The 13,487-nt window shown below is 38.9% G+C and overlaps 1 protein-coding gene across 1 annotated transcript; it reads right to left on the reverse strand.

Moving 5' to 3' along the window:
- Nucleotides 1-438: 438 nt before the first annotated feature.
- trhra (thyrotropin-releasing hormone receptor a) lies at nt 439-9,698 on the reverse strand. Its single transcript, XM_046400688.1, has 2 exons — nt 8,421-9,698; nt 439-3,543 (listed from the first exon to the last, which is right to left on the reverse strand). Exons 1-2 carry the CDS (start codon nt 9,225-9,227, stop codon nt 3,100-3,102), a joined length of 1,251 nt encoding a protein of 416 aa, XP_046256644.1. The 5' UTR covers nt 9,228-9,698; the 3' UTR covers nt 439-3,099.
- Between the last annotated feature and the right edge of the window lie 3,789 nt (nt 9,699-13,487).

The raw sequence follows: 13,487 nt of genomic DNA on the forward strand, positions 1-13,487 counted from the left end.
TGTGTTCACATCACAAAAGCTTGTGTTCATGCTGCAAACTGCGCATGGCGTACAACAGAAAACATCATCACAACATTTTCATATTTTCCCAAGACTGAAACTTGTTTCAACTGACAACAAAGGAAGAAATTAATAAAAGTGCACAAATAAGAGGTACTTCACGTTACAAAGAACGGACTTCAAACCATTTTATATTTTCTCACCTATTCCACTTTGGAGCTTATTAGCTTCCACTGGCTGGTTTTAAATGATGGAAAACACACTGATGGAACAAGGGACTGAAACAAGCTATTATTTTAAAAATGCACTCACTGGCACACATTTGAAAACACAATATTGAATTAATTTCACATAGCACTACACAGTCAATTTCAAGCAACTTTACAGTATGGACAAAAAAGCCTTCTGCTCAGTACGAAGCACGTCCTACAATATTCATTCCCTCTGAGTGCACGTCAATTTACACATATTTACGTAACTGAAACCAACAGTGGAAAATTCTTTTAATAGCGGGGTGAGCCATATACATACTGTGGATTTCACCAACTCAAGTATGGCACTTTGTTGCAATCTATTTACACATTCCATGATTACTCTGTGGGTTTTGCTGAGCAGATAAATCACAGAAAAGTGCTGCACTCTGCAGTCTCAGCCAATATCAGTGAATTACTGCCCCGACAGTTATCTGACCCTTTAACAAACAGCCTCTCCGGCTGTACAGCTACACATTTATCCCTCATTATTACACTCTGGCTACTGACCTTCACAGGCTCTAGAGCTGAGGCACAGAGCTGTAGTGACCAAAGCAATATGAGGCTTTGTTGTGTCTGTCACTGTTAAGACTAAATTCCCTGCAGAAATAATTAGAGTTTTAAAGTGACACAGTAGGTTTAAGAGACTGCCTGCAATGTGTCCTTTTCTTTACGTGGACCTTTTCAGATGGTCATGTAATCCCATATCTGTGTTTTCATTCTAGCAGCAAGAACAAAATGTCACGGTGTTGTGCATTTGGATTCATTTGAATTACATGGTTTCTGGTGGGTAGGTACAAGAACAAAGAAAAAAAACAAGCGGTTTGCTACAAGTAAAACCTGGGTTTTTAGAACATTGGAAATATAATACACTGTGAAGTTAAATTTGATTGCTTGACAATGTAGCCCACTATTAACTCTGTCCCAACACATAAACAAAGCTATTTCTAAAAAGGTATATGCAGTGTTGAATAAGTAACTTAGAAATGTAATAATTTACATATTAGCCATTTGAAAGGTAGTTATGTTACCTTATGAACTGCTCAACAATGATCCTACAGTTTGGAGGTATTTACTCATCATCAGCAAAAAGCTTGATGTTAGCCCTATAGGGACTGCATGGAGTCCCGTTAGCAAGACAGCTAATACAACACTACATAGCAGAGGTGGGACCAAGCCCTAGTCAGTCTTGAGTCTTTATTCTCAAGTTTCAAGTCAAAACAAGGAAGTCCCGAGCCAAGTCCCAAGACAGTACTAATGAGTCCCAAGTCACAGCAAGTGCTAAACTTTGAGTTTTGAGTCCTAAATGAGTCATAATGTCCTCTTCACCAAATGTGAAAATTTTTTCAAATTACTTTTGCAGCTGTTCAGGTATAGATTTCAGTGTTTACAGGGTGCACCTGAATGCACCATGAAGTCTCTGTCCCTGTGTGTGTGTCATACTCAGCAGAGAAGACAAAAGCAGCGTGCCAAACTAAAAAAATGACTCAAGTCAGAGTGAAGTCGCAAGTAATTGGATTTAAAGTCCAAGTCGAGTTGCAAGTCCTCAAATTTGTCACTCAGGTCTGACTTGAATCTAAGTCAGGTGACTTAAGTTCACACCTCTGACATGTAACTATACAAGAAAACTTTGAAGTGACTGAGAGTCTCATTTTCAGTTGGAGGAGGTTATCGACCTCCCTACACTTTCAGCGCATGAACAAGCTAGCTGTACCTGACTAATCTGTCCACTGAACACACAAACTAATATCAACCCTCCATCAAACCACTAGTAAGACAGATAACAAGTCAATGTCCAAACTGTCAAAAACTTAAATGTAAAGAGCTGCTGTGGATAATGAAGTCACATCAGTGGTGTATCATTATTTTTCCTACTTAAAGTCCTGTTGGCCACAAAGATGATGACACAGTCCCAAATGGGGCAAGGCTAATGTAACTTAAAACAGAGTGCTGCAGGAACAAGCAGCAAAGCTTTTAGAGAAATACACACCGTAACATTATTTTTTTAACCAATGAAGTAACTGACCCAAGATATATATGAGATGTAAGCTTCATGACTGTAAACATTTTCACACTTAAGGATTCATTGATAAGATTTTTGTTTAGTTTGGCATAATTTATTCATCTATAGATATTCTCTCTGCAGCTAACAAAGCTCTACAACTGACCAGGGAATATTAAGATCAACAGAAATAGTGACTCAATTATATCTTGATTAATACTAATAGACTCACATAAAAACCTAAATGTTTTGCCATATCACTCAGCTCTGTGATATATATGTGTGAAACTTTCCATTGCCAAGTGTGAAATATTGTAGTGTTTTATTTCAACAGAGTCTGGTTCTGTTCAGAGTGGAGAGGCAGGAGGATATGGATGGAAGCAGTTTGTTTCAACCAAGCAAATAATTTAACTATAGGATAAACCTCATGACATTAACTGCTCTCGTGCACCTTTTTCCTGTAACAGTTTAAGTTTATTCAGAAGTGTCTCTGCATTGTATCAGCTGGATTAATTACATCCTGCATTAATAACTAATTTAAATTAGATTTTCTGTTTTTCAGAGAAATTATAGCCTAGAGTTTCTCTTCAGAACTGAATAATCACTGCTTTAGTCAAAATCTTGCAAGATTCACTTGTCTGCTGAAGGCCTATACGTCAGCTCATCTCACAGCATCCTGAGCTTTTAGCAAATCAACTTGTAAAATAAACATTTCCAAACAAAAAAGTCTTTGAAAAATTAAACCGGAAGTATCTGGGTAGTTGTAATGAAAACCTCTCTAAAATGGGTGAATAAATTCATACTGAGGCTGTCAGAATTCTTTTAGGATGGAGAGTTTACTTTTACTCAGGCTTTGACATCACTGCCAGACAGAGAAGGCTCTTCAAACGGCATCTTCTCGGCTCTGGGCAGGATGCTAGTGGGTATGTACTGATCTGTCGGAGTGGTTATCTCATCATCCATTTCTGTAGTGAAGTGGTCAGGACTTTCCCCATTGGACGTCTCCTTGATGACACTGTAGGTTAGCGCCACACTGTAAGAAGCTGGTTTCTCCGTGCGCTGTGGGCCGCAGTGACACAGCTTCTTGAAAGCAGCGCGGAACTTCTGGGACATGGCGTTGTAGATGACCGGGTTGATGGCGCTGTTTAGGTAGATGCAGAGACGGCAGAAGAGCAGGAACCAGGTGTCCAGGTAGGCCTTGTCAAGGAAAGAGTTCACCACCACTAAGGTCCGGTAGGGCATCCAAAGTAAGGCAAAGAGGATCACCACCACAGCCAACATCTTTGTCACCTATTGAAATTCAATTACGTGTTAAAAGAATTGCACAATAAAATTAATTCAGAAAAAAATGGGTGCATGTGAAGTCTATGCAGTCTACATGAGTCTATGGAATGTGAGACACATAAGGCACATGGACTAAAAGCCCTCTTCACAGAACACATTTTGGCTTGTCATCGTTGGAAAAGCACAGGTGTAATCAATAATATTAACAATTTTTTTTAGTTCTTCTCAAGTATACCATTATGCCATGACAGCGTAACAGTGAGCCTGCATGCACAATACCAAGACTCTGAAAATGTAACAGCTACGTCTTCCATGAAAAAAGGCCTCTTTTTAAAGTTATATCTCTAGTAAGATTTTTATGAAATTTAAAAATGTTTTTGATACTGCTTATGATTGGCATTTCTTCAGTAGTGTTTTCAGTGTATTTATATTCCATAACTTCCAAAGTTCCAATTAAGGATTTGTGGTATAATTTCTAAGTAAGCTGGATGGACTAAGGGACGGACAATAGGCGTGGACAGGTCCAAACCCTAACGTACATAAGGCAAAGCCTCCAGCCATTTTATTCAGAGCCCTTCAAGTGTACTTAGTGTGTATTGTGAACTGTTCTCCTTTTTTGTTGACATTAAAGACTTTGCTGCTTAGAATCCTGTCTCCTGCTGATGATTCTATTGGATTTCGAGAGAAGATTTTTCTGAACAATTAGGCGCAACTAAAACTTAGAATTTAATGTTTTGTGGCCTTGAGCCTCGACACTGAGTCCCCACAACAGATTCTAATAATCTGCCTAAGAGACTCACTGCAAGAGATGCATATATGTCATTTTGTGTCAGTGATATTAGCTTCTCTCTTTACCCTGACACTCAGTGATCATGAGAGAGTGAATTTTATTCTGAAGCTGTCACAGGAAACACATACTTATTAGGAAAGTGCGTTGTCCATCTGCAGGTGTTGCTGCATCAAAAATGGCCACAAAGCAAAAGCCATTTTTGTAATTTGTTTTTATCAGAGTATACATTTTTAATTGTCTGTGCTGGATGGACGTATACAGGAGCTGTTCCTCAGTTCTTGTGACAAAGTAGCTACACGTACCATTAATGATCGCCAGATCAACCATGGAAGATGCCACTGTGTCATTGTGTGATGACATCTTCACTACGAGCACAGCTGCAGCTCCACCTGAACACTTGTCTTGAGTCTACTGTAGTGTGTTTGAAGAGATTAACATGGTGCAGCCACGCACCTGCTCAAATATTGATGGTGTGACTGGAAATTTAGTAGGGTTTAACATCAAATTCAGAAGAGGAAAACCCTCCTGCATGGAATATATTGCTTGGTGCCTCCACAGCTTGAGTATGCTATTTTGTTATTTAGGTAAAAATGGCAGTACTCCAGTATCAGTTAAAAAAAAAAAAAAAAAAAAAAAAAAAAAAAACGAGTAAATTCATGTGTAGACCAACTTGTGATCATTTTATTTAGAAGGACCTGCTGACACATTCTGACATGAAGCCTTCATAAGAGCGTCAGTAGTGTTTATAGAGGTAACAAAGGGGACAATTTAAAGTAAGCCTATTAGGCGGACCAGTTATCCTTTACTGTTGTGCTAAGATAAGAGTTAAATTATTATGACTTCCATCCCAAAAAAGTTGAGACACTGTGTATAAAACGTATAAATCAGAAGGAAATAATTTGCCTTATCCTTTAAAAAATATTTGATATTTGTTACAGAAAACACATTAAAAGATATATATATATATATATATATATATATATATATATATATATATATATATATATATTAACGTTTACCTAATGAACTTCAAAAAACAAAAAGAAAGGGAAAAGTGGTGTACTGCTAGCTAAAAAAAGTTTGGAACCTTCCACTGGTAGCAACTGATAGTATCATGATTGGGTATAAGAACAGGATTGCCAAATTTGGGTACCTGGTTGCTGGAGTGAGATTTTGATGCCGTGGGCTTAATCACATGTACAAGCACTTAATCAGGTGAAAACACATGGACTCAAATCACCATCAGGGCTTAGAAAAGTATTCAGCTTACACATGTGGAGCAGGAGGGTTAGAGCACACAGGTTCATTCACTAATAAAAGTGAAAGACATGTTGTTTCCAGTCTCAAAACCACACAGTTTTACTGAATGTTCACAAGTAAGTTATTTAGGAATATAGGAACTGACTGACATCACCATTTTACAACTTACAGCATAGACTGTGTGTTAAAAATAAATAAATAAATAAATAAATAAAATAAAAAAACAACTACCAAGGTTTACCAGTCACAGTATAATGACACTGTATGTGCATGAATGTGACTATGGACAAGCCAAGTTGCTCCTTGGAAAAAACTTTATAACTCATCTTTTGTAGATCTCATAATATATTCACTAATTATTTAGATACTTTTGATTAATTTCCAACTAGGACAACTGATAAAATTTGTATGCTACTATAATTAAGATTGGAATTTGTCCTATCCCAAGCATCAGTGGCTGTGAATGGTCACACTGTATATGGCTCTGGAGGGGTATTTGCACTGATGGATACATTAGTTAACTGTATGATTTAGAATGGATGTTGTTTTGGCATTTTCTGTTTTACTTTAATATACAAGCGTTGCATAAAAAAAATGATTAAACATGTGCCATTTAGTCTATATGTCTCTGCGCTCATCTTAAATTCGTGCTGGATCCACCTTTTCAGAGGGATCAGGCTCATCCTGATTATTTGCATCAAAACTATCCTCCTGTCCACCTCAGAGTCTTGAAATACCCCAGACCTCCACAACATGATCTGGATTCTAGGTAGGACTGGACTGCCAAATTTGTATCCCATGTTTGTATGATCAGAATCACATCTCCTGGTTTTGAAATACCCAATTTTGAGATTTGATCATCTAGATAAAAGACTTTGACATGCTGGGCCTAGATAATAATGCTGATATGAAACTTCCATATAATTAAATCTTATCCAGATTTATGTAGCGTCGCCTCAGCTGCAGTCAGGTGAATGTAACTGGATTGGATAGAGGCACTGTCAGCGTCATCAGCAAGCGAAATACCTAATCCTAGATCTTCATTACATCTTGACCTTTAGGTTATTGAGTAAGGTACACAGTAGATGGTACGAATTGCTCCTTGTGAGCACGATGAGCAGTTTAAGCTGACTGTCAGAAACAAGTGTTTGTAAGTGTACATTTGTCAGAGAGAAAACACAAGCCATACTGATGGAGAAAAGGCCAATTTGGGGTTGGGGCTGATTAGACTAATATCCAATAGAGCACAGAGCTCCCTCGGGGTACCACACCCCCCGTCATTCCAAGAAAGACTTCTTCCACTGATCTGATAAACAAATGTCTGCTGTCTACCTGTGTGTCTGGCATATTGTATCTGTGCCTTTAGAGGATTCACTTTACCAAAGTGAGAACTTTTTGCAGGATGTTACAAGCTTTTTACCCAAGGAATATGATGTCAAAGTATGACATCAGTCAAGTATAATGGCTGCTCCATGAGCTCTTATAAAGAAAATATATGTCAATATAAACAAAACTTGAAACTAAAAAAAAAAACCAAAAAAAAAATCAGTGGTCTCACTAGTTTTGTCAGTTGGACTCTCACTATGTCTTGCAGTGTGAATTTTTGTTTGAAAGATTTCAAAATGTGGATCATCTCGGTTCCACTGGAGAAAAAAGACAAACTGGGTTCTTTACACTCTGCAGCACTTTGATGCACTGTACATCTAACACTGAATAAGTGCTACCCCAGCCCTCTTTGACAGCTCAAAAAAACATGCCTAAAATGGTTTTACATGTTGATACTTTATCACATTTTCTACTTTTATGAAAGCAGATTATAAGGTCCACAACAAACCGAAGCAGATGGATTCTGTTTAGGGTGTTTGCTTTAGATTCCAGCTGTGCTAAAGGAAAGAGACTTTCATATATCTGTGAATTTAGTTTTTTTGGGTTTTTTTTTTTAAATAGTTTTTAAGCATCTCTTCCCTCTTGATTAGTCTATCAGCATTTCTGCTACTAGTGTAGTTTTAGAGCAGTTTGTTCTGTCGGGGAGTTAAACCTCTCTTTGTTCTAATCATCCTAAAAGCAAACACAAAGAATAGATTTGTTTATCACTAGACCATACCATAAACACTAGACTGTACCATAAACATGTAGATGTGGGCTGGTATGACAATAAAAGTTCCTTGAATCCTTGAATCCCAGACCATATAACTTATTCCCTATGGTGTCATAACAGTGCTTTATGCTCATTTCTGTGTCACCTTCTAAGTGCAAACTCAGTGGGAAGTGTACATATATACTGGCTTCAATAAGGTCAGAAGAAAAGAAAGAAAGAAAGGCCTATCCAAACTGAGAAAGGGCTGACTTTACAATTATTATTATTATCATTATTATTATTATTATTTAGCAGTAGTAGTAGTAGTACACATACAGCAGTGGGGTTTGTGGGACCCCATACAATAGGGAAGTATAACATATGTCAACAAACACCAAGTAAAGTGAATGCCTTTGCCTTTAAAATGTTTTGTAAAATCAATAGTTTCACTAAAATTAGTCCAGTGCGTTGGGTCATTTGTAACCTTATTTTTTCCATTTTTCTTGGTAGGCTTATTATAGTATAAATAAATAAATAAATAAATCACACTTATTTATTTGTACAGTTCATGGAGTTGTCCAACGTGCTCCTCTCTGACTTTCATGTGTTTTTAAAGCTGCTGAGCGTGAGGGCGTTGTTTCTGACTGAAGGCAACAGCACTGACCTGCGGTGCAGCTGGAGCCCACACGCACGCACGCACGCACACACGAACACAACCCCACTCTACAGTGAGAAAGTGAATGAACAGATCCCCACCTGTCTGCGGGAGGCGGCCGTGGTGCTGCTGGAGGAACTGGTGCTGATCATCCTTCCTCCCTGAGTCGTCTCCTTCTTCCACTTCTTGGCGCTGTCTTTGGGATCTGAAGGCAGTGGGTTGAGAAAAAGTATCCGGGCGATCAGCCCGTACAGCACGGTGGCCAGCATCAGAGGCAACACGTAAAACACCGCGAAATCAGTAAAGTAAATGGGCAGGTAGTGACTCCTGGACACTTTGTAGGCGCAGCTGAGCAGCACCACGTTTTCATATGCCAACTTCTTGGTGTCTGACAGAAAGAGCCACATGACGCAGTAGGCAGAGGTGAGCGCCCAGACCAGCATGATGATTTTCTTTGCCCTGGATAAAGTGCACAGGAATTGCGCTTTGATGGGGTGGCAGATGGCGATGTAGCGCTCTACGGTGAAGGCGGTGATGGAGCAGGAGGACGCATTTATTCCCAGGTACTGGAAGTAAGTGATCCCCAGGCAGCCCGCGTAGCCGAACACCCACTGTCCATACAGGGCGTCGGTGATGTTTGGCAGCCCGGCGGCCGTCAGCACCATCAGGTCAGCCGCGGCCAGACTCACCAGGTAACAGTTAGTGGGAGTCCGCATGTGTTTGGTGGTCAGGACCACAAGTATGACCATCACATTCCCCACGATCCCCACTCCACATATGAGGGACACCAAAAACACGCTGACCACTTTGTATTCAACTGTGTAGTCAGTCCAAACACCCAGGGTTTGATTGTCCTGCACCGACGTGTCATTCTCCACAGTCATGTTATCCATGGTGAGGTTTTCCATAACAGGAGGAGGAGGCTGCAGCTCTGTGCGCTTTTGAAGAAATTACGCAAGTATTCAAAGAAAATCACAAAAATTCATTGGAGTAAACTGCAGGGCCCTGGCACCAAAAGTCCGACGTCCACAAAAACTTCATTTCACCCACGTATAATCCAGTCAAACTATCCTTTCTTCTCCACAAAATCCCAGGTTTTGATATTGCACAGCCATCAAATGAAACTCCAATATATCTTCCAAACAAATCTAAAACAGAAGTCGGCTGAGCCTCGGTTTGTGACTGAAGTTTTCAGTGAGGGGAGAGAGGAGGTGTTGCAGGCAGCTCCTCGCCCTGCTCCTGTCTCAGTGCTCGCACAGTCATGACTGAGAGCGTCCAGCAGAGCCTCTCTGCTTCTGAGAGACTCGTACTCTGATTCTGGTGAAGTCACAGGCTCGCACTGCAACCACAAACTTTTCCTGTGTCAGGGACTCCCACTCTGATATGCATCGCACCCATGTGGTTTATAAGGTGTTCCTTGAAGGAATATAAGTTGTGCCTTTAGACAAGTACAAAATTGAAGCTTATTTTATTCAACATTTATAAACAGTAAGACTTGATAGCACGAGGTTGTAATTATACAGAATGATATGTGATTACACACATGAAGAAATTAGTGTAATAAAGCATGACTTAACTGTTTATACACATGCACAAATCAGGTAGTCTTAAAAGAATGAATACATTTCTTCAAGACTTCATTATACATAATTACAACTATGTATAGTTATTATAATAAAAAATTATTAACTGGTCTTAGTCAATGATGCTTCATAAGAGGAATAAATGATGGAAAATACCAAACATTTGTCCTTAAGTCTGTTTAAAACTACCTTATAGAGTGTTATAAACAGTTTATTAATTGATTTATATGCTAAATAGAATATTTCTGCTGTCTCGCAGTTCATATACTGTATCAGCCTCTTCCAGCTCTTCATTGGAGCTACTGTAATGGATGTTCACAATGAGAATATTCGAGACATTGTAGGTGTCTGCATCATTTTACACACATTTTGATAAGAGTCAGTCAGGCATATTTGCTATCTTTGGAAAGTAGAATACAAAAAGTACTGACATGTACAGAATGTCAGAACAGCTGATAAATATATATGCCTTACTACAGCAGAGTGGTATAGTAAAAACTATACAAACATTAGTGATAAGTAGTATAAAAAACATGTATATACAGGTATAGTCCCTGCAAACTCCAGTGGTGAATTGTAATTGTAATTAATAAATTTAGAAATTATTAAAGTACTATTAAGTTTGAAGTGCTTACACTTTTACCATTTTATGCTGCTTTATGCATCACTTCTGCTCCACTCCGCACAACACAACATAACATAGTACATTTTAACACCATACATGTGCTAGTTACTATTTAACTTGCAGTATAAGTATTGCACACATGTGATCTGTATATAAAATGTTATGCTTTGCTACAGTGTCAGCTTCCCAAAGCTTAGCTTCACCACCACCAGCTACAACACTGAACTGCTGCTTTGGATGCAACCTTAACACTGATCAAACAAAATGATATATAACAACACAGCGGTCACAGGGGCCATTTTCTGCAGCTGAGCACTGTTACTTGCAATACTTTGAGTGTATTTAGCTGGTAATACTGTACTTTTCCTGGCATTTTGAGATAAATAAATGATCTGAATACATTCAAAAGTATATATAGTAGATTATATACACTGTACATATCTACAGAAATATTACTGAACATAATACTGTATAATGATACCATGAGAGGTAAAAATGCCATTAGAAGGGTTACGGAAGCTGTCACTCCAGGGTGCCGAATAGGATATAAGAAGGGATAAAAATAACCCATAAAGCACAATTAGATCATTCTAAACTTCTTTCAGAGTCCTACAGACACACAGTGACCTTATTAGAGGACTATTATAGTGATAAAAGGAGATACAAACATCATAAAGAGAGACAAGGTCACTTTAATATCACTTTTTAGAGCAATACTGTCATGATGTGTCATTTCATGTGGTGTTTCCAAAATGCTCACAGCATGACTTGGAATTATAGAAGACCGCCTATTTGGATTGCTTTTATAGACTGTGGCTATTTAAATTGGCTGACTTGCATGTGAACCGTGTGTTAAATGTACCAGGGAAATTGGGTACTTCTTTGTTTGCTCCTAGCTATCTTGTTGCCTCAGCATCTCTGTATGTCTCTCTATCTCCCCCTTTCTCTCTTCCTCTTGTCTACCTGAATCCAGACGACTTCTCACGCCTCATCAACAAGGAGAGGAAATTAAGTTTCGCAATGTTCAGTTGGATTACAGCATCAACATGTAGGAACAAAAGCCCTGAGTACACAGAAGCTATCACAACACCCATGGGTGGCGTTGCAGCAACTGCCCTCCCTAAGAGTAAAATCCTGTAACGTTAGACAGAGGAGCTGAGGGAGGGAGACGTGTCTCTGACAGAGCAGCTTCCCAGGGGGAGACGGAGAGAAGGTCCTCTGCTGTCTGCATTCATCTCCATCTGCGGGGTATCCACTGTGGAACGACGATCTGAGATGTTCATGCTCATGATTTAAATTTAACTGTTTGTGATGAACACCCACCCCCTCTGGTGTTTAAAGTCCTGTAGCCAAAAAGATAAACAAACTGACTAAGGCTTCAGCCAGTCGCTCAACACTACTCCAGATTAGTGTGATTGTTATTCTCAGGGAAGTTGCATGGGCTCGAGTGAAAAAAATGGAAGGCACTGGATGAAAATTACTCAGATCTCAGCACAGTAGGCACTGCAGCTGTTTATATTACTGTCTGCACAACCTTCCCAGGAGGCTGCTTTAGCAATGAGAGCAGTCGGCAGGAAAACTGCATGCAAAGAAGCATGGCTTGTTCTATAGAACTGCAGACAGCTTATCCACTGACTGCGTGGATAAAAAGTACATTTACCTGACTGTTAATAGCAGTGTTTTTTGAAAGTCAGCTAAAGATGGGCTTCTGGGTCTCAAGTGCTCCTGAATCTTCTTCAGTTAACCCCACGATCCTGCCAAAGATTTTATGTCAGCATGCTTATAATTTACCGTGTGCTATTAATTCACTGTCACCTCCTTATCGATCCCCTCCGTGTCTATTACACCATCAGAGGACGGCAAAATGAAGTGTTCGGTTCAGCTGGGACAACATGACAGATCATCACTCCTCACAGCTGGGGGGTGAAGAGGTGAATTTTACAGGTGGGCGAGAGATTTTGTAACTGCTTCATGCACAAGAGGTGACAGAAGGAGCAGATTTGCCAAGTCACTTTAAGTGAATATTGATTCTTTCAATGTGAACGATTATGCTCACTATAATTCATTATTGATGCAATAAAATTTGTTGCAGACTTAAAAAAATTTGCTTGTGTTTGTTACAGGATAGAAATCTGAATCTATGAGCCATCTATTGGCCTTGGAAACATAATTCCAAATGAATGATTATGTTATTTCATAACTGCCGGATGAGTAATAAGAAACGTTTTTCTAATCAATTTGTTGATATACTGCGTTTAAAATTGCTGCAAAGTGGCAGTAAAGGTAGAAACACAACACTGTGAAATTACTCAATTACATGTAAAAGTATTGCATTCAAAATCTAGAGGCAATAGCAGCATGTTTGGAAAAAACTTCTTTGACTTTATCAAAAATAAGTATTCATTATGCAGCTGGATGTCCCTGTGAGTCACATTATATAATAAATATAAAAATAATATAGATAATAAATGTGGTATTTGATTAATGCCTTTATTTATTGATGGACAGTTTAGTTTACAACAACGTATTTTGATTTATAAACTGAGTGAATCTGCAGACTAACCACATATGTAAAATACATGTTGAGTATAAAATACAAAGTTTCACTCTGAAAGAACGGAAGTACAAAGTATCATAAAATGCAAATACTAGTTACAAGTACCTCAGAATTGCTCTTACATAAATTATTTGAGTACATGGTGCTTTCCACTACTGATCAGCGCATGCGATCCTGATCCTGCTCTTAGAACACTAACAGTGGGTCTAGACTGCCACCTCATGGTCAAACACTGCTATTGACACCATAAACAAGACAGGATAGTTAAGTTTCTGCACCACATAGCTGATTTTGGAATTTCTGCACCAAAAATAAAGGCCACTTGTAATGGGATAAAGCAGAACAGAGACTTTGGACTTTTTTAGGTTTATGTTGAAAGATTTATTCTTTTCTTTGCCTCCAT

This window comes from Scatophagus argus, chromosome 9 (assembly GCF_020382885.2).
Source record: "Scatophagus argus isolate fScaArg1 chromosome 9, fScaArg1.pri, whole genome shotgun sequence".
Lineage (NCBI taxonomy): Eukaryota > Metazoa > Chordata > Actinopteri > Scatophagidae > Scatophagus > Scatophagus argus.